Source organism: Panthera onca, chromosome C2 (assembly GCF_046562875.1).
Source record: "Panthera onca isolate mPanOnc1 chromosome C2, mPanOnc1 haplotype 2, whole genome shotgun sequence".
NCBI classification, from domain to species: domain Eukaryota; kingdom Metazoa; phylum Chordata; class Mammalia; order Carnivora; family Felidae; genus Panthera; species Panthera onca.
In genome coordinates, this window is record NC_138347.1 from 93,763,745 (window position 1) to 93,784,126 (window position 20,382).

Genomic DNA, 20,382 nt, shown 5'->3' on the forward strand with positions numbered 1-20,382 from the left:
AAAACATTTAAAAAAAACCTTCTTTTAATGTTTATTTATCTTTGAGAGAGAGACACAAGCAGAACATGAGCAGGGGAGGGGCAGAGAGAGAGGGAGACACAGAATCTGAAGCAGGCTCCAGGCTCTGAGCTGTCAGCACAGAGCCGGAGACAGGACTCGAACTCCTGAATCGTGAGATCATGACCTGAGCTGAAGTGGGACACTTAACCTACTGAGTCACCCACGTGCCCTGAACAATTTTTTCCTGTGTGTTTACTTCCTTGGTCCCTGACATTCCTATAAAATGGAAAGAACTTCCCAGAATTTTACTAGTGTTTCTCTGGCTCCTCTGGCTTCCAGCATGTTGTTTCAGTTTCACTTTGATTATTTCTTTAATAAACGAAACCTAAGAAGGGCTCCACCCCCGATGGTTGGTTCGACAACAACAACCTGCTGTCTGGCTGCCTTTGCAGCAGTGACTGTCGGAGAGGACAGGACCGTGGTCGAGATGCAGGCCCCGGCGGGCCCCAGTCCCGGGCAGACCTGTGTGCTGATCCTGATCTTCACTGTGCTCCTGCAGTCCCTCTGCGTGGCCGTGACTTACATGTACTTCACCAGTGAACTGAGGCAGGTCAGTACAATGCACACAGTTCCTGACCGAGGCTCTCGGCAAACCTGGTTAACTGCCTCTGTTTCCTCCTCTGTGAAGACTTTACAGTAGGAAAAACTGTTCCCTCTCTCTGCCTGTGGACCCTAACTGCTAACGCATGTAATTGCTGAGGACCTTGTCAAAGTGTAAGTTGAAAAGATTGTGTGAACCAAATGCAGCTACAGAACTGGCTGTACCAGCTACTAGCAGATGCAGGAACAAAACTCCGGAGGTGGTTTTTTTTTTTTCTCTTCAACACTATGTATAGTTTACAATACTAGCAATCGAACTAAAATCAGACCTGAGTCTTGGAATGTTATCAGGTTTCTCTTTTTCCTCCAAGACATGGGGTGGAGGGTAAGTCAGATCTTAGAAACATGTTTTGGTTTTAGATCTGTGGCACTTCTGTGTTGACAGTAGAGAGGATATTAAGGACTGGCACGCGTCTATTCCTCGGCCGTGGACATGCCACACATAAAGCCTGTAATAAAGAGGTTACCATATGGACTCAGCATTTTACTGTTCATGATAAAATAATTGAAAATAAAACAATTATTCTATGCCTGTGGGTGGTCAAGTAGGAATCCAGGTACATTTGACAGAGAAAAAAACCTTAGTGGCTTTTTAGTTCATGTACTTCTCAACTGTATAAACCGTTTGGAACTATGAATGCAGAATTGCTGACAATAAACCAAGTCAGCTTGTGGCTTCTTATGTATTTTTTGACTAATTGTGTATTATATAGTAGAGAACTGTGAGCTGGAAGGAACTTTGAACACCCCCCTATTTCATAGATGAGGAGACTAGAGACCCCCAGGCAAAATGACTTATCCAGGCTCAGACAGAGCTTTGGAAGCAGAGTTGAAATCAGGTCTTCAGGCAGCTAAGTAACATTCCACAGGTGTTAATATATTTGTCTACAGGGTTAATATATTTGCACCCTGTGATGCACACTAATAAGGCAATCTTAACATCTGCCAGCTGGCTAGGAAATGCAAGTAGAAGGGTCTCAGAAAAATATAAATTATCCAAATGCCATAGAGTGAGTATCTGTTAAGGAAATGTAGTTTGTATACCCTGTGGAGTATAAATTTGGTTATCTCAGATAGTTGCAAATTTTTCCTTTGACTTTGGATGAAGTAGACTCTTGTTTGACTCGCAAGTAATTATATAAGTGATGGTTACCATTAGATGACCAGTAAAGTCAGCTTTGCTGTATTCAGAAGAGGCTGTATGTCTGCAACTAAAACATCAATGTAACTATAAGCATGCCTCTAGTTCTAAGTCTGCATGAGAGTCTGGAATACTGCTGTGTTTACAAGTTTGGATCTAGAATGTCCTAACCTTTGTTGACTTTGCAGCATAAGCAGAATGAGTCTGTATCTTTATTACGAAAGAAAATCATTGCCTCAATTTGCTGACATTACAAGTTGGCCTAATTTTAAGACTATATTAACTGGTTCTTGACTGAGCAGACTCATGCAATTGTCTGTGTTTATGGTCAAGTAATTTTTTGAATTCTATAAAAATGGAAATTTCAAATCTTAACATGTCCCCGTGTGCATATGTTTTTCTTGATTGTGTAGTTACATGTATATACACATATGTTTATAGACACGCAGAAGAATTCATTGAGAGTGCCAGAAAGGAAAGAGAATTAACAGATATTGAGCAAATACTGTGTTCCAGGAACTTTGCAAAATATTGCTCTATTTGATCCTTATAAAAATCCTGTAGGGGTGCCTGAGTGGCTCAGTTGGTTGAGCATCCAGCTCTTGATTCTGGCTCAGGTTATGATCCCAGGGTCATGAGATTGAGCCCTGCATTGGGCTCTGCATGGAGCCTGCTTGGGATTCTCCCTCCCTCTCTCTCTCTCCCTCTCCCTCTCTCCCCCCCTCTGCCCCTCCCCCACTCTTTGTCTCTAAAAAAAAGTCTTGTAAATATAATTACCCCATTTTACACATAAGTAAACTAAGACTCTTGGAGTTAAGCGATTTGTCCAAGATTATAAAGCTGGTTAAAGGGAAAGTCCAATTTTGAACCCTGGCATTAGGTAAGTGCTCAATAAACTGTGGCCATTGTATTGAGAAGTTTCTTGAAGTTTCCACCTCTTTTTTTTTTTTTTTTTTAATTTTTTAACGTTTATTTATTTATTTATTTATTTATTTTTTATTATTTCTTTTTTTTAACGTTTATTTATTTTTGAGACAGAAAGAGACAGAGCATGAACGGGGAGGGGCAGAGAGAGAGGGAGACACAGAATCGGAAGCAGGCTCCAGGCTCTGAGCCATCGGCCCAGAGCCCGACGTGGGGCTCGAACTCACGGACTGTGAGATCGTGACCTGAGCTGAAGTCGGACGCTTAACCGACTGAGCCACCCAGGCGCCCCGAAGTTTCCACCTCTTCACCAGGAATGCTTGCAAGGAAAAATGAATCTGAGTCTCTTTGGTTGTGTAAAGTTTGGAAAAGCATACTTAACATAAGTACTAATTTTCTAAAATAAATCACAGATTCTACTTTGCTAATGAAACTTTCTAGAAAAGACACTGAGCGGACTTTAGGGAGTGTGGCCTAAGGAGAGCTGAGTAACGTCTAACTGGACGTTCCCAAATAAGCCTATAGACTAGCAAGCATGATCAATAAATATGGGCTTAGTCTCTAAAGTTTGTCTCTCTGAGAACGTTTTGTGACAAGGGGGCTGCCTATCACTGTGGTATCATAGATGGGTAAGACAAAGGAGAAGGGGACCATTATCTACCAATCTCCATAAGTGGTTCTTTATGGTATTTGTGGTTTGCAGAAAATAGTTGTTAGACACTAATGTCAGGGCAGCAGAGAGGGTCGGTGCTGCCACCTTAAAGTCCCTGAGTCAACTGGCAAAGGAGTCCACCCTGTAGCCCAAAAGCCCTGCGAAGGACTGGCTGGCCGTGGCCTAGACAACCACCATGTTTGTGATGACACCAAGACAGTGGAAATCCACTTGTCAAAACCAAGGGCTTTTGGAGCAGAAGAGCAGTAAGTCTGTGTGAAAGCTGTGTCCCTGAGAAGCATACAAATGAAAATAGCACACACATCCCCCTGCCCCAACACCCACATGTGGTTAGGGAGAGAATAGCTCTGGTCTGAGGTGCGAGGCAGGAAATTCATGCTTTGAAGTGGAAAGGATGTGCAAAAGAAGGGGAAAGAGAGACACATCATATTAATCCTCATGAATCATTCTTGAAACAACCACAGCAACCCCTCACTCACGCATCTAGTCACCAGCATTGGCCAAAGTCTGTAGAAGAAACCACCAAATATAATAATACAAGAAAATGTGGGGATAGGGAGGGTGGTTGGGGCTTTCTCTCTGGGTTTCTAGAAGAGAAATACCAAAATGCTGGTCATTGTGACTTCTAAATGGTGGGATTATGGGTGTCTTTTTTCCTGTATTTTTGGTGTATATGGGTGTCTTGTTTTTCTGTATTTTATAAATTTTCTACAGTGAATGACATAAAAGCATCTATGCTATCTATATATGATTTTCATGTAGATTTAAAGAACATGACATTTTTATGTAGTCTTAAGAGAAAACAATCACGCACAAAACTGCCCACAGACAGCCCTGTAAACAAGAGAGATCATCCAGAGCTTAATTAGGAAGTAGGATGAGGGTGATTTTAGTGTGTTTTTTGTTTATTTTTCATTTAGTAAAATGTCCTTTACTTTCCTATATTTTCCAGGTTGCCTGTGTACCAACAATGTTTCTAGGCTTCATTAAGTTTGGGGGTAACAATGGAGTCACATTAGCTTGTCACGCTCCCTCCCATGTACACCTAGGATCTTACTCAGCTTTCAGGGTTCTCCCTCCCACCTGCTAGAGATGTTTCTGGAAAACCCCCAGTGGGCAGCCAGAGACTATAGGTAGCAGTTGGTTCTGGCCTGGGCTAGTCCCTGCTTCCACCCAGTTTGGTTCACAGTCAGCTGCCAGCTACCATGGCTGCCCAGTCTCAGTCAGTGCTCAGCTCTGCCCTTTCTTGCCCCTGGCCCTATCCTCCATGTTCTTCATCTTTTCCTGCTGAGACAGCTTCTAACTGCTGTGAAGTAAGAAAATAAATCACTCCCTCCTTTCTGTGTCATGCACAACTTTTCATCTCAACATGTTACAGAAGTTTGTGAGCCTGTTTATTCAGTTTTATCATACCAATGTCTGGCCAGAGAACACCCATACCGGCTGCACTGGGACAGTGTCCAATGAAGCTAACTTGCTCTTCCTGGAATCACCCTCAGGCCTTGTACTACATCCAGCTTTTCCTCTCCAATCCTACGCCCCGATTTGCTAGATATGTTCTCATATTTCTAAACTATACGTAATTGAGTGCTTTTCTGGGAAATGCTTTTCAGCTCCCACATATGTTGGAGATGCAAACAGAACTCTACAGGAGAAGGCCATGGGGCGGGTAGGGACAAAGTGATGTTGACTGACTCCACTGCTAGTTGTGTCTCTACTCAGGTGGCCCCAGCTGTTACCCCTACTACATTTACTAGGCTGAATGTTTTACTGTTGTAACTTAAGACAGGAAGAAAGAAAACAAACATTTAAAAGTAAATGAATGTTCTATGCCAGAGTGTGTGGAAGGAATTAATCAGCTTAGGTTTGTACTTTTGCACTTGAAGGACCTGGATCAAATGTCCAAGGAGTGCATGACTGAGTACAGAACCAGCTGACTCTGGCTGGGACCTCCCATAAACAAGTTATTTTGATCTGGAATGAGATTGTCTTTTTATGAGAAGGAGCATCATTGTTTGGTCTTTCCTTCAACCTTGGGAGTCCCCTAAGTTCAAACAACAGATAAAAATGGCCATTTTCCCATTTATTTCCCTAGAGAAAGACAATTCAGATCTGTACAGAGAAATAACATATCCTCAATCCCACTTGTTAAAAACGAAAACAGGAAAGAAAAAAAAAAAACAAAAAACAATGTCTGGCCTTGAATGGACTTCCCATTTTTCTTTGTAAAATTAACCAGTTATCACCCTGCAATGTGCTGAGTGGTTTGGGATATATGCGTGCATGCATTTGTTCCATGTGTGCATGCACACGTGTGTGTGTGTGTGTGTGTGTGTGTGTGTGTGTGTGTGTGTGTATGTGTGTGTGTTTAATATCAAGCTAGGACTTTATTGAAAATTACCTGGCCATTATAACTGTTTGCTCTCAGAAGGAGGGGGCAAACCTTCAAATGGTGTTTCAGGTCTCTGCAGGTAAATCCCTAGCTAGTGTGGACATTTAATGAGACAACATTAAGATTTTCAGTGGCAATATGGTCCAGATTTGGCCATCCAGAGGACTGGAAATCACAATAACTAGAATTTACACAATATCGTCTGCATCCCAGAGGATTTGTTTAATTTTTTATTTAGGGTGCTGGAATTTAAATGGACTCTATTGCCTACTTTGTACCTAGATAGCTTCCCAGCTTTAGAATGGGACGCCCCCCCCCCCCCCATCTCAGAGGTGGAAAGGACCTCAAAGATCACCACAATGAACCAGCTCAAAACTCAAATGAAAAATTGACACAGAAGAGAAAAAGCAATTTGTTGAGGGACACACAGCTGTTTAACGGCAGGATCAGTGAAGGGCATTGTGACCCAGGATGTCTGGCCCACACCTGTATCCTTCCCACCACGTCTGACTGCTTATTTTTATTCACAAGACAAAGGACAGCATGCTTACTGTTTATTTCAACCCACAAGCTTATCCAAGGTACCAAGACTTCTCTGAATCTGTCATCAGTTCCTGTTGTCTTAACTTGTAAATTAACAAAAATAAAAAGCATTTCTCTATAATAATGTATTATATTCCATCTTAATCCAGATGCAGGACAAATACTCCCAAAGTGGCATTGCTTGTTTCTTAAAGGAAGACGATATCTCTTGGGACCCCAATGATGAAGAGAGTATGAACACCCCGTGCTGGCAAGTGAAATGGCAGCTCCGTCAGTTTGTTAGAAAGGTAGGTGGACCACCGGGTCACTCCGCCAGCAGACGTGGAGGGTCGCAAGAGAAAGAACACCTAGGATCATCAAGCGTAGATGCCTCATTTTGCAAAGGAGACAACAGAGGCCCAGAGTGTTTTAGTGATCTCCCCCAAATTCCTAAAACTAGAAGAAAGTGGAACAGCACCAAACAGAGGGGCCTGGCTGACTCCCAGGCTAGAGCTCATTCCTCTCCTCCAGAGAGCCTCCCCAACTAGTCTGCCCTTTTTATCTCACATTGTAGAAAATTGAGGCACAGACTGGGCAATGTGTTCAAGATCACACAATGATAAAAGATGTGTGTGGTTTTGTTGTCCAGAAGACAAAAGATGCCAAATAATGGTGTTTTATAATCTTTGCACCTTGTTGATGTCTGCAATTAAATATATCTTTATTTGTGTATGCACATAGAGATGAAAAAAGAGGAAAGAAGAGGGAACGAAGAGACGCTTTGAGAAATTGAAGGTGATGACATCTCAATATATAGTCAATAAGTGACAAATTACAAAATATGATCTGTTTATGGATGCAGGATCTCTAGCAGAAACACTATGTTAGCTAGTAGTTTATTTCACTAAATTATATCATTTTGCTTTCATAGTTTTGCCTTCTGCCTCCCAGAAAGGTCAGAACAGAACATGGATATAAAAATACTCTGTAAACTAGGATACACCGTTATTGTTTTAAAAATACTGGGGACATTCCCAGGGCGGGAAGAAGATGTGTTTTAAAGATATGATTGAAAGTCCATTGTTTGGTGCCCTGTCTTTCCACTGAAAAAGTGTTATGTCAGTGGTTAGAGCTCTGATTTATAACCCCAACAGTCCTCATAGTAGAGCCCAGATGTCATCTATGATGCCATTTCTATGAGAAATGAAATCTCACTTCGGCTGGAGGCCGGGAAAGGGTGCCCACCAGCTCACAGCACAAGCTATAGTGATGCAGCTGTGACTCTGTGGCCCCAAGTGGCGAGGACGAGGAAAGGCCCAGGGGTGGGAAACATCCCGAGAAGACCGAGGAATGAATGGGACTCTGCAGTCCCTGGTGTTCATGGGGGCAAACCCACAGGTGGCAGGGGAGAGAAACTCAGAACTAGGGCAGAAATCTGGAGACTGAAAAGGGGTGGGGATAGATTGCACATACCTCTTTCTTGCTGTTCTCTCTCTCCCCCCCATCCTCATATGCTGCCACTAACTAGAACAGTCAGAAGCTGGGAGAGGATGCAGACAAAAAGGGGGAAAAGAGTTCCCTTTTTTTTTTCCAGGCACCATTAATGGAACAGACTATTTCCAGTAAACATCCTATGCCCATTACGTAGGATATCTCATTTAATCCCCATAACAGCTCTGTGAGGAAGGAAGCATTATTATCTTCCTCTTTTTTATTTTTTAAATAGATGAAGAAATTAAAGTTTACATCAGTTAAGCAACGAGCAAAGTTTTCCAGAGCTAATGATTGACAGATCTGAATCTGGACCATCTGACCAGACAGTCATTATTCTTTTAATCTGTTTCCCAAGCTGTAGGAATTACCCTTCTCTCTTTCCTGCTGCTCCTCCTTCTTCCTTCCTCCCTTCTGTCCCAGAATGAGAGAGACACAGAGACTATGCCGAGGCACAGCTCCTTTCCCTTCCATATGCCAGTGCCCATTGTGCTATTGGCAGACCCTCCATTACCAGGTCAGGGCTTGAGGCCAAGGGGAAGGCAGAGAGCTTCTGCTCTGGGGTGGGAGTACAGAGGAGGGGAGTTTCTGGCAGTTTCAAAATTAACAACAGTGGCAGGAAAGGAAGGCAGTGATGGATAAAGGCCCAAGTAGCAGAGCTGGGTGAAGGGGAGTTTAGAAGCTGTGGATGAGCAGTCCGCATTAGCCCGTCTGATAGAAAGGCTAAGGTTTCTCTCTTTCTTACTGGTTTTCCCCACTGGTTAGTACAAAGAAAGTGATGTTAGTTGTTTAGTAAAGACATTATTTTTTATGTTGATGTGAAGAATGCCCTAGCCACATGTCAGAAATGAGAGAATGACAGTGTTGCAGGTCCCGGCTTGATGGGCTCTGTGTCTGTGGGCATCCCAAGAGAGAGGAAGTGTGCCTTATATCTTGAGACTTGGGTCTGCCCAATGCAAAGCTCCTGAACGCTATTACGTAGTGCACATATACACACATTTGTGTGCAGACACACACCCCACACAGAGAGAGTGAAGTGGCATGGTTGCCACATCCATTAGCTACAAGGGGGTTTGAGGGAACATTAGCCTGTCCTAACTTGGCAGCTGGCACCTTCCTCCTGTGTTGCTTCAGGTGTGGCCTTTTGAAGACTTTATCCAGAAACAGAACTTTCCCAGACATAGGACCATCCTCGGTCACCATGCAGGAACAGCTGCCTCTGCCTCAGTATTCACCCCATCTCCCACCCTACCCCACACAAACTCTGTGCTTGAACAACTAAAGCTTCTGGGGTTGATGTCTTATGTAGAAATTTCATCTCAGACACCCGCAAGAAGAGCCATAGGCATTCTGTAGTCAGTTTAATTATTTTTAGGGAAATTAACAAGCTTTATTCAATACTGTTTGCAGATTTTGAGAACCTATGAGGAAACCATTCCTACAGTTCCAGGTAGTATTTTTTTTGTTATTTTAATTTTCTACTGTCAACTTCATGACAGGGTGACTAGTTCTCCAGCTCTTCTTCTCTGCTCGCATCCACATATCCCCCCTCCAACTCCTACTCAGTGTCTCAAAACACTTGATTCTATTTTCCTATTTGCACTGGCAGAACACTTAGGGCCAAATCTGTGGCCCACCTGTGGTCAAAACTTTATTTCTCCCAATGTGGATTTTCCTTTCATCTCAATTTCTTCCATTATTTATCTTTTATTTGCCAGTGTTTCATAAATGAGCCATCTAAATCCTTTCTGGTACATGGCTGGAAGTAAGATAAGTAAAGGCCCCCAAGTAACTCATCTTTTCTCTGCTTCTGACCACCACTAAGCTCTATGCCCTTCTTTATGCAAGAGCCCCTCACTTCGTCATTTTTCCCAGCAATCCTTCACCCACCGACCCACCCACCACAACTCTCTCATGGTCCCTCACCCATGGTCACCTTCTTCATGGTCAGCACCCTGCTCTTAACCCATAAGGGCTCCCCTCAAAGGGCTATTCCCCAGGCTGGGTTCTTCCCTTCCTGGCTTTTCATACAACTGACTCCTTCTCATTCTCAAACTATTGCCTAAATGTTACTTCTTCAGAGAGAATGTCCCTGGCTACCTTATTTAGGTAAGATAACAAGCACCTCCTTTCATCTCCTTCCATTTTTATATATTTTTTATCTGTGTGCTGATTCCCCACTACTTTAAAGATACATAAAGATAGAACACATGTCTATTTCTCTCATTTCTCTATACCTAGCACCTAACTCTATGCTCCAAACCTAGCAGAATCTTTTATTCCCCTGGCCCTTAGGTGGACCACCTTTTGTACACGCATGTATGTATTTTGATTGAGATGAAATTCACATAATATACAAGTAATCTTTTTTTGGGGGGGATAAAAGGTGTCATTCTCATTTTATATTTTAATTGAAGTATAGTTGGCATACAATAATATATTCATTTTAGATGTACACCATAGTGATTTGACATGTATATACATTACAAAATGCACACTACAATAAGTATAGTTACCATCTGTCACCATACAGAATTATTACAATATTATTCATTATCTTCCCTATGCTGCATTTTATATTACCGTGACTTATTTATTTTACAACTGGAAATTTGTACCTTTTAATCACCTTTACCTATTTCGTCCATCTCCTCACCCCACTCCCATCTGGCAACCACCAGTTTGTTCTCCGTACCTATGAGTATTTTTGTCTTGTTTTGTTTGTTTGATTTTAGATTCCACATATAAGTGAAATCTTATGTTATTTGTCTTTATCTGTCTAACTTATTTCACTTAGCGTAATACCCTCTGCATCCATCCATGTTGTCTTAAATGGCTAGATTTTATTCTCTTTTATGCCTGAATAATGTTCCAGTGTGTGTGTGTGTGTGTGTGTGTGTGTGTGTGTGTGTGTACCACAGCCTCTTTATCCATTCATCTGTTGATAGACACTTAACGTTGCTTCCATATCTTGGCTATTATAAACAATGTTACAATGAATATAATGGTGGATATATCTTTTCGAGACAGTGATTTCACTTTCATTTTCTTGGGATAAGTATCTAGAAGTGGAATTGCTGGATCATATGGTTTTTCTATTTTTAACTTTTTGAGAACTCTCCATACGGTTTTCCACAGTGACTGCACCAATTTATATTCCCACCAACAATGTAGTAGGGTTCCCTTTTCTCCACATCCTTACCAACCCTTGTTGTTTCTTGTCCTTTTGTTATTACCACGTCTGAGGTGGTATCTCATCGTGGTTTTGGTTTTTATTTTCCTGATGATGAGCAATGCTGAGCATCTTTTCATGAAGGAGTGGCCTTATGTAGAAGGTATTCTGTGGCGACCAGAAATATAATCCTCTCTGGTCACCAGAATCAGGCACTTCAAGAGTGATCCTTGTGTGGACTGTGTGTATCCTCCTGTAGTGACTAGGCCACAACTGCTGGTGGGTGTGGCTGGCCCTAGCTCTGGTTACCTGCCCTGGGTCAGAAGCCACTTTGGAAGGATGCCGGTCTCAGCTGAGGTCACCCCTGGCATGTGGCAGGAAAGGAGCAGCTTCATGGGGATAATTGATCTCAGCCCAGCTGCTTTAGGGGATGGGAAGATTGAGGGGGACAGGTCCACAGGGTAATGCCAGGATGAGGCGAGTGGTGCTAGCTGGCTCCCCTGGAGTTGAGCCCCACTCATTTTCAAAGCTGGACATGGTGAGAGCTTGTCTTCCCAGTGCAGGCCCCTGGTCAGTGTCCCATGTGGAGCTTGAATCCCTTGTTCCCCAGGGGGAATTTCACGCCTATGATATCCCCCCAACTTGTAGATCGCCTCACCTGGGGTGTGGGTCCTGACCGGACTTGTCTCTGCCCCTTTCAACTCTTCTCCATGTGGCTCTTTCTTTATATCTTTAGCTGTGGAAGAGCTGTTCTGCTAGTCTTCAGGTCCTTCTCAGAGAGCATTGCTCTATATGTGGTTATAGCCTTGGTGTGTCCATGGGAGGATGTGAGTTCAGGACCCTCCTACCCCACTACCTTCAAAAATTTTACAATTCACCATTTTGCAGTGCACAGTGTAGTGGCAAATGGTGCATTCACAATACTGTGCCACCACCATCTCTCTCCACATAGAATGTTCTTCATACGGGGTGCCTGGGTGGCTCAGTGGTTGAGTGTCTGACTCCTGATTTCTGCTCAGGTCATGATCTCATGGTCGTGAGATTGAGCCCTGAGCAAGTCTCTGTGGTGGGTGTGGAGCCTGCTTAAGATTCTCCCTTTCCCTCTGCCCCTCCTCTGTTCATGCACACATTCTCTCTCTCTCTCTCTCTCTCTCTCTCTCTCTCTCTCTCTCTCTCAAAAAAGAGGGTTCTTAATACATATTTTTAAAGTTAATACATAAGTAAATGAAACTATTAAATCAGTTTGCTACTTCTGCATTTGGCTCACCATTGTCCCATTTTCCCATGTTAATGGCCATAGAGGCCTGAATACATATACCAGAGACTTAGGGCATACCAGCCTGGCAGAGAAGAAAATGTTCTTCAATATAAGTGTTGTAATGATGTCTTTCTACTTTTCAACTATTCTTTTTCCTTTTTTTCTTTTTAATGTTTATTTATCTTGAGAGAGAGACGGGAGAGAGGGGGAGAGAGAGAGAGAAGGGTCAGAGAAAGAGGGAGAGATAATCCCAAGCAGGCTCCTCACTGTCAATGCAGAGCCCAATGGAGGGCTTGATCCCATGAATTGGGAGATCATGACCTGCACCAAAATCAAGAGTTGGACACGACCAACTGAGCCACCCAAGTGCCCGGTCACCTATCTTTTTTCAATATGATAAGCTTCCTCATTACTTAACAACTCCCATTTTTCTTTATTAAATAGCTTTTATTAAACAAGATAAGACCTGATCCCAGGGTCTAAGCATTCTTTCCCCAAAAGCAAAAGTGGTAGTCAGAACATTGAATACTCTTCCTCTTCTGATGAGGCACAACAGATCTACGATCTATAGTAGATGTATGTATAACACTTTCAGTGTTGTAAGAAAAATACTCTTTTTCACTCATCCCAATGAAATGTAGAAATCATATACTAATCAGCATACCTAGATGTATTGATGACATCCAAATAGACACATTGACAGGTTTCTTTTCTAGGAAGTGTTTGCTATAGCCTCTAAAGAGGAAATATCCTCTTTAGAATTTGCTTTTCTATCTAGGCCTTCCCATATCCTTGCAATGACCTCAAATGCAAGATATTTATAATTGGATTCAGTTATTGAATATTTTAAAACAAAGTGTTAAGGTCTAAGGGCAGGCAAGGCATTATGAATTATTTAACAGTGGGAGTTCAAGGTGAATGGACACATCAACCTTGAAAGCTGAGCATTCTGAGAGCATTATGTAATTGACCATGCATCCTCATGATATATTTTGTATTCAGTACTGTACAAATGCCTTCCCATCCTGAATAAGCAACAACTCATACCAGATAGATGGAAGAGATTCCCGTTTCCTATTTATTATTTCCCTTTTTTACCACCTCTTCTCAGTTCCCCCACCTACTAGCCTAGATTAAGGCCTCCTGTTCTCAGTCCTGATCACTTACTTGCCAGTCTCCAGCCCTCTCACCTTCTAATCATCACAGCTTTCTTTGAGACAGGATAGCCTAAAGCACAACACATTGTCCCTTCACTTCCCTGCCCCAAATCATTCAAAATCCACATCCTGTAAAATCCAAATCTCTTAGTTTAACATTCAAATCCTCTACAGTTTGGCTCCTCATTCAAGCCTAAAACTGAACTCCTCCCTTGTCTGTGTCCCAGGAATGCTTTGTGAGTCCTGCCTCTGGCCTCTGGCCTAGATCTCAGAGAATGCCCTTCTTCTAGCCCTCCTTCCCAAGCCTGCCCATCCTCATCCTATTCAGATCAAATTGCCATTTGCACCTCAAATGTTTGTTTGCATTCATTTATTTATATTCTGTCTCCTTGCTCCTAAAAGAGTGCCTGGCATAGATGTGATGGGCACTTTGGTTTATTGGAGTAAGCGTTAGCACAAACCCTCCCCTGACCTCAATTCTCCAATAAGTAGGAATCTCTCCCTCTTGTGAACACCCATCACCCTTTATTTATATTTCTCACAGGTAAATTTTCACTTTCTAATTTATATTTTTCCTAAAAGACTGTAAGTCCCTTGAGGGCTCAGTCAGTGTAATCCATGGCTAATCTTTGCAACCCATATACAGCATAGTGCAGTGCCTTAGTTCTGGCAATATTTGCTTGATGAAAGAATATAATTTATCTTAACAACCAGTAGAAGCACACTTGGGACGTTTAAACTGATTTTTTAAGAAGAGGTAGTTTGTTGGGGTACCTGGGTGGCTCAGTCAGTTGAGTGTCCCACTCTTGATTTTGGCTCAGGTTATTATCCTAGAGTTGTGGGATGGAGTCCCACAATGGGCTCCATGCTGAACATGATCCTGCTTGGGATTCTCTCGCTCCTTCTCTCTCTGCCTCTCCTCCAATCATGTTTTATCTCTCTCTCTTTCTCTCAAAATAAATAAAAATTTAAAAATTAAAGGGTAATATGTTGAATTTGTATATTTAAAGTCTGTTCCAAAGTACTTTGGAATGTGATCAATAGGTGTTATTTGTTTATTATGATCTAGTGAGCCAGTGATTTTTATGTTTACATATTGATTATCATGACCAGTATGCCAATTCATATTTCTCTTGGGGGGGGGGGGCAGTGAAGGGATGACTGTTGGATACCAGTTCGTAGCATCTTTGGACCATCGTTACACTGCTACTCCTTTAGAATCAGAATCACTCTGATTGTCTCTATATATAACTCAAAGTGGAAATTTGCCAAGACTTGGTTATTTGTGCATTTTAAATGACTCAAGCAGAGTTATTACATGTCCATGGTTATTTACTTGTTTGGTTTTTGTTTGTCTGTTTGTTTGTTTTGGAAAAGGGCCATAATCTTCATTTTGTTGTATTCTGGTTGGACCTTATCTCTGATATGTCGATAAATTATAATCCAAGTTGCTGCTTATTCTTCTCATCTAAAATACTTTCCAAATTAAACATAAGCTGGAATAGATGGATCATCATATTAATATATGGGCTGCTTTTATGAGCGACCATACAATCAATTTTGGAAGCACAGTGTGCTTATGATGTCTGATCAACAACAGTTCTGAATAGCAATGTATTTGAAAAGTAGTTTGACAAGTGCTGAAGATTCTTTGTCATTTTTCTTTTAGAAAAGCAGCTAAATATTCCTTACCTAGTAAGAGAAAGAGGTCCTCAGAGAGTAGCAGCTCACATAACTGGAACCAGTCGGAGAAGAAGCACATTCCCAGTTCCAAGTAAGAGAAACAACAAATATATCATGGTTTCACGGAAGGCAATGAAAAAATTCGTTCCAAATAATTTGTTCTTTCACCTTTCTACATGAAATGTCTATATGACTATCTACAAAATGCTCAGTGGTAACTGGGGCTCAGATCGGCTTTCTCAGAAGGAAGATTACAAGAGAAAATAGCTCAGTAACTACTCTGGCATAAATGCTCTCAGGAGAATCCTCTGGTGGGAGAACTCTGTCTTAGAGTTTCCCATGCCCCTATATGTGCTTTTCTTCTTCTTCTTCAAAGTAATTTCTCTTTCTCCCTCCATCAAATATTCCTCCTTCTTAGGAGTTCCGAGTCAGTCATATACTTTCACCAGAAGTGACTAGTTATTCCTTGTGGCATTTGTACTTGGGCGAACTATGGGAAATTGCCAATATTTGACCATTTCTCACTTAGAGAAATGTCAGTTTCATATAGCTTAGCCAATATGGTAAGCGTACTTCTTAACTAAAGAACAGGTGTCCATACAGTGCTATAACAATGCAAGAGTTTTACAGTCTAAATATGCACATTGGAATACCAGCCCCTCTTTACCTAGATGTGTTTTGAGCAAATTACCTAATCAAATAAAGCTTCAGTTTCCTCATATATGAAGTGGAGATAATCTTTAACTCATAAAATAGTGAAGATTAGCACAGGCAAAATTCCTGTGTATTGTAAGTACTTAATAAATAGTTGCTTTTATTATTACAAAAGGTTTTATCTCAAGTTAAAGAAATTTCAAGTATCAGTTAAAAGATGAAAAGATTTGGAATTTTTTTTCATTTTTTTTTTTTCCTGGGCAGTTGTCTTCTTGGTATTCCTGAACTCATGTTTTATGAATGAGAGACATGTTCTGCCTATGAGTTAGATCATTATTATAATGTTAGTGTTTACTATTTATCAAGAAATACAACAGTTGTTTTGCCCTGTTGAAAAACTAAACTTTACACCAATCGTGGAGATGAGCCCAAAGTTTAAAGGAATATCCTATTTTGGTAGGGCCCTTTTTCATTTAAAGTCTTTGGGAGTTAAAGATCCAAGGGTCTAAAGATCTTTAAATCTGGACCTCTTTGCCAAACCTTATGCCCTGTCTTATTGTGTACTAGAGATGCTTTCTGTCTGAATGGTGCCTTTGACTCTGGATTGCTGAGAAAGACCAAGAAGGAACCCAAAGTGATCCAAAGGAATAACAATAAGTTCTGAGCTCCAGGCTTAAGGAAACAGATATATTTCTTTTGGTTTCATTATGTGTTGTTCATTTTAGTTCACCTGCCTAGGAAGGGAGGCAGGGGTTTGGGACAGAAGTTCTGCCCAGGCAGATTGCCATCTGAGTTAATCATCCCCTGTGCTACAGTTAAGAGCTGAGTTTGGCAGATATAGTGTTAAGTGGTGGATGAGGCACAGAAAAGAAAGGGACTCACAACAGGTCACAATGATACAGTAGCCTCCAGATTTCTATAAGAAATTCAGAATCTTGTTAAGATTGAAGGAGCAAGAAGGTTTATATTAGATTGAAATTCTTTACAATCCCAACCAAAAAAAACTGGCTAGCCATGGCTACTGAGATATTTCTTGCCTTTGCTACAAACTTTCTCTCTAAACTTCTTCCAGGCTCCAAGAATGAAAAAGCTTTGGGTCAGAAAATAAACTCCTGGGAGTCATCAAGAAAAGGACATTCATTCTTGAATAATTTGCACTTGAGGAATGGTGAGCTGGTTATTCATCAGAGGGGGTTTTATTACATCTATTCCCAAACATACTTTAGATTTCAGGAACCTGAGGAAACAGAACAGAACAGAAAGAGAAACAAACAAATGGTACAATATATCTACAAATACACAAGTTATCCTGACCCGATACTGCTAATGAAAAGTGCTAGAAATAGTTGTTGGTCTAAGGATTCAGAATATGGACTCTATTCCATCTATCAAGGTGGGATATTTGAGCTGAAGGAAAATGACAGAATTTTTGTCTCTGTAAATAATGAGCAATTGATTGACATGGACCAAGAAGCCAGTTTTTTTGGGGCCTTTTTAATTGGCTAAATAATCTTCAAAGGAAAAACAGTATTCTAAATAAATATTGCTTGTCACAACAAAGCAAGGAAGCCTGAGCAAAGCTGCCTCAACCAAAAGACCAAAACAACACACGGTTTTCTAATATCTGTGAAAGTGACCAAGTCTAAGAAAGCAACCAAGAAGAAAGTGAAATTGCCAAAAGACCTTGGGCTCTTACTGATACCAGCTTGCTAGCAGGAATCTAGAAGATTTTGTTACCAAACACTTGTGTACCTATAAACATCTGTCTTTATTATCTATTCTTGTGAAGATTCCAGAAGATTAATGACCATCTCTTAAGTAGTATATCACCTTGGTTGCTTCCAAGTTGCCATTCCCAAAGTTGGAAGAGAAAGGGGAACCAGTAAAAGGTCATGATCTTGGGAGGCAATCTTCTGCCTATACGTGCGATGTGCGAAGGCAATTTGTGTTGTGCATGACGTCAAAGGAGGTATCTCATACATCTGGATTTGGTGGAAATAATATCATGTTGTTAAAAAAACAAACTAAATTTATGATGCCCAAATAAGGAGCTATTTCTGAATGGCTTGTGCTTTTTCCTACCAAAAGTCAAACTGGACAAAAGCACTAATATTTTTGATAAAGGACTCTATGATGAGTGAACTGCCAATCAGAAATCAGGGAATTTGGTCTCATGGGGGCAGGAGGAGAAATGGGAAAGTGGAAATGACAAACACAGGTAAATCAGCAGAAAAGAGCCAAAGAAAGATCTGATTCCCACTCCCGACCCTATTCTCCATTGCCAAATGTCTTATCTAGTATACATCTCCTTAAGGTTGTATCATTTTTTTGCCTTTGTCAGAACAGCAATTGCTTTTATCTTCCAAAATTGTGACACAAAATAGTTCATTGTGCCATTTAATCTAACCAGTTGGAGAAAAAAATTAGTTGGCGTATTTGTTTAATCTCTTCTAATTATTATCCTAAGCACAGCTTAATTTACACTTTCAGGTTGTGTGCTCAAATGTTCATTTAAATGTGTCTGATCAAATAGGGCTTTTTCAAAAAGGCTCACTTAAATTTAAATTTACAGCATGCTGCAGATACCTGGTACTTCTGGCCCTTTGTACTCTATTTTCCATAGCACTAGTCAAGTTCTTACATACTGACAAATTGACTTATTTGTTACTCTGTTTTTTAAAGCCTGCTTCCTATCTCTAGAATATAAGGCTGTGATAGCAGGGAACATTTAGTCCTGCTCATATCTGTAACCTCCGTACCTGGGACAGTACCTGAATATAGTAACCACACAAAATGTATTTGTGAATAAATGAATGAGTGAGTAAATGAATATCTAATCATATGGGGGAAAACATGAAAAATATCCCCTGCCTTAACCCTTACACTGAAAAAACTTCAAGGAATTTAAAAAGTAACCTCAAAGTGAGGTTTATTTTTTATTTTATTTTTAATTTTTTTTTTTTTAAGATTTAATTTTTAAGTCCTCTCTACACCCAGCAAAGGCCTCAAACTTACAACCCCAAGATAAGAGTCACAGGCTCCACCTACTGAGCCAGACAGGCGCCTCAAAGAAGAACTTTTAAGCAAAGATTTAAAACTCAAAGTAAAAAACTGCAATGATTGTGAATATAAAATTCAGAAATGAAAGAGAATATCAATTTTTACTCTATTTTTATACTAAATTTTAAAAATGCTACTTTTTCAATAAAAATGACATGTTAAAAATGTGTGGTTTTTGTTGATCTAGTACTTGCATTTGTTTTATAGTACCAAGATTACTAAAAATGGGGAAAAGGACATTTTTGGGGGAGGGGGTAGGACTTCTAATTTCTTTTTCATGGTATATTTTATCTGACGTATCTTACAGAAGAAATGAATTAATTGCTCACTTTGGTATTTAATATGATAAAATGTATCAGTCCTTTCCTTTACAGTTAATGCTTTTGTTATGGGTTGAATTGGGTCTCCCAAAAAAGGTATGTTGAAGTCCTATTCCCCAATACCTCAGAATGTGACCTTATTTGGAAATAAGGTTGTTGTAGATACAAGAAGTTAAGATGAGGCCATAGTGGAATAGTGTGCATCTTTAATACAATAAGACTGGTATGCTTATTCAAGGGAAGAAATTTAGAAATAGACACACAGAGAGAACTCCATGTGACGACAGAGGCAGAGATTGGAATAACTGCAAGATAAGGAGCACCATGGATTGATGGCCATTGCCAGGAGTTAGGGAGAGACAAGGCAAGATTCTACTCACAGTCTCAGAGGAAGGATCTGAGACCAGAGTCTCAGAAATTTCCTGACACCTTGATTTTGAACTCCTGGACTCCAGAGCTGTGACAGAATAAATTTCTGTTGTTGAAAGCCACTCAGTTTGTGGCACTTTGGTCCAATAGCCCTAGAAAGCTAATACAGATTTTCATTTTATGCCCAAGATATCTTTTCTACCACTACTATGCAGATAATGCTATTTTTTTCTAAAAGCTTTAAGGTCTGGCCTTTCATAGTTTGATAGCATCATTCAACTATAATCTAATTTATATGGGATGTGAGATAAGGATGAAATTTTATCTATTACCATAGTAGTAGCTGATTGTCCACTACTGTCCATTGGAGAGAGTCCATTTTCTTCCCTACTGATTTTAATTTTTCTTCTGTCATATATCAAGCACTCAAAGGTCTCTTTCTATGCTTACCTTTTTTTCCCCCCTTATTGATCTAGTTGTCCATCTTTACATCCATATCATTTGGGTTTTTTAAATTGTGGTAAAATATACATAAAATTTACCATTTGAACCGTTCTGAGTATACAATTCAGCAGCATCAAGTACATTCACATTGTGGTACAACCACCAATATTATACATCTCTAGAACATTTTCATCATCCCAAACTAAAACTTTGTACCCATTAGATAGTAACTCTTCATTATCCCTTCCCCCAGCCCCTGGTAATCACCATACTGCTTTCTTTCTCTATGAGTCTATTTTAGGTACTTCGTGTAAATAGAATTATACAATATTTGCCCTTCTGTGTCTACCTTATTTCACTTAGCATAATATATTCCGTTCATCTGTATTGAAGTACATGCCAGAATTTTATTCCTTTTCAAGCCTGAATAATATTCCATTGTGTGTATATACCATATTTTGT

General features: G+C 40.5%; 1 protein-coding gene across 1 annotated transcript; it reads left to right on the forward strand.

Moving 5' to 3' along the window:
* The first annotated feature begins 386 nt into the window (after positions 1-386).
* Positions 387-18,954, forward strand: TNFSF10 (TNF superfamily member 10). Its single transcript, XM_060639215.3, has 5 exons — positions 387-610; positions 6,483-6,620; positions 9,214-9,253; positions 15,060-15,164; positions 16,800-18,954. Exons 1-5 carry the CDS (start codon positions 407-409, stop codon positions 17,231-17,233), a joined length of 921 nt encoding a protein of 306 aa, XP_060495198.1. The 5' UTR covers positions 387-406; the 3' UTR covers positions 17,234-18,954.
* Positions 18,955-20,382: the final 1,428 nt, after the last annotated feature.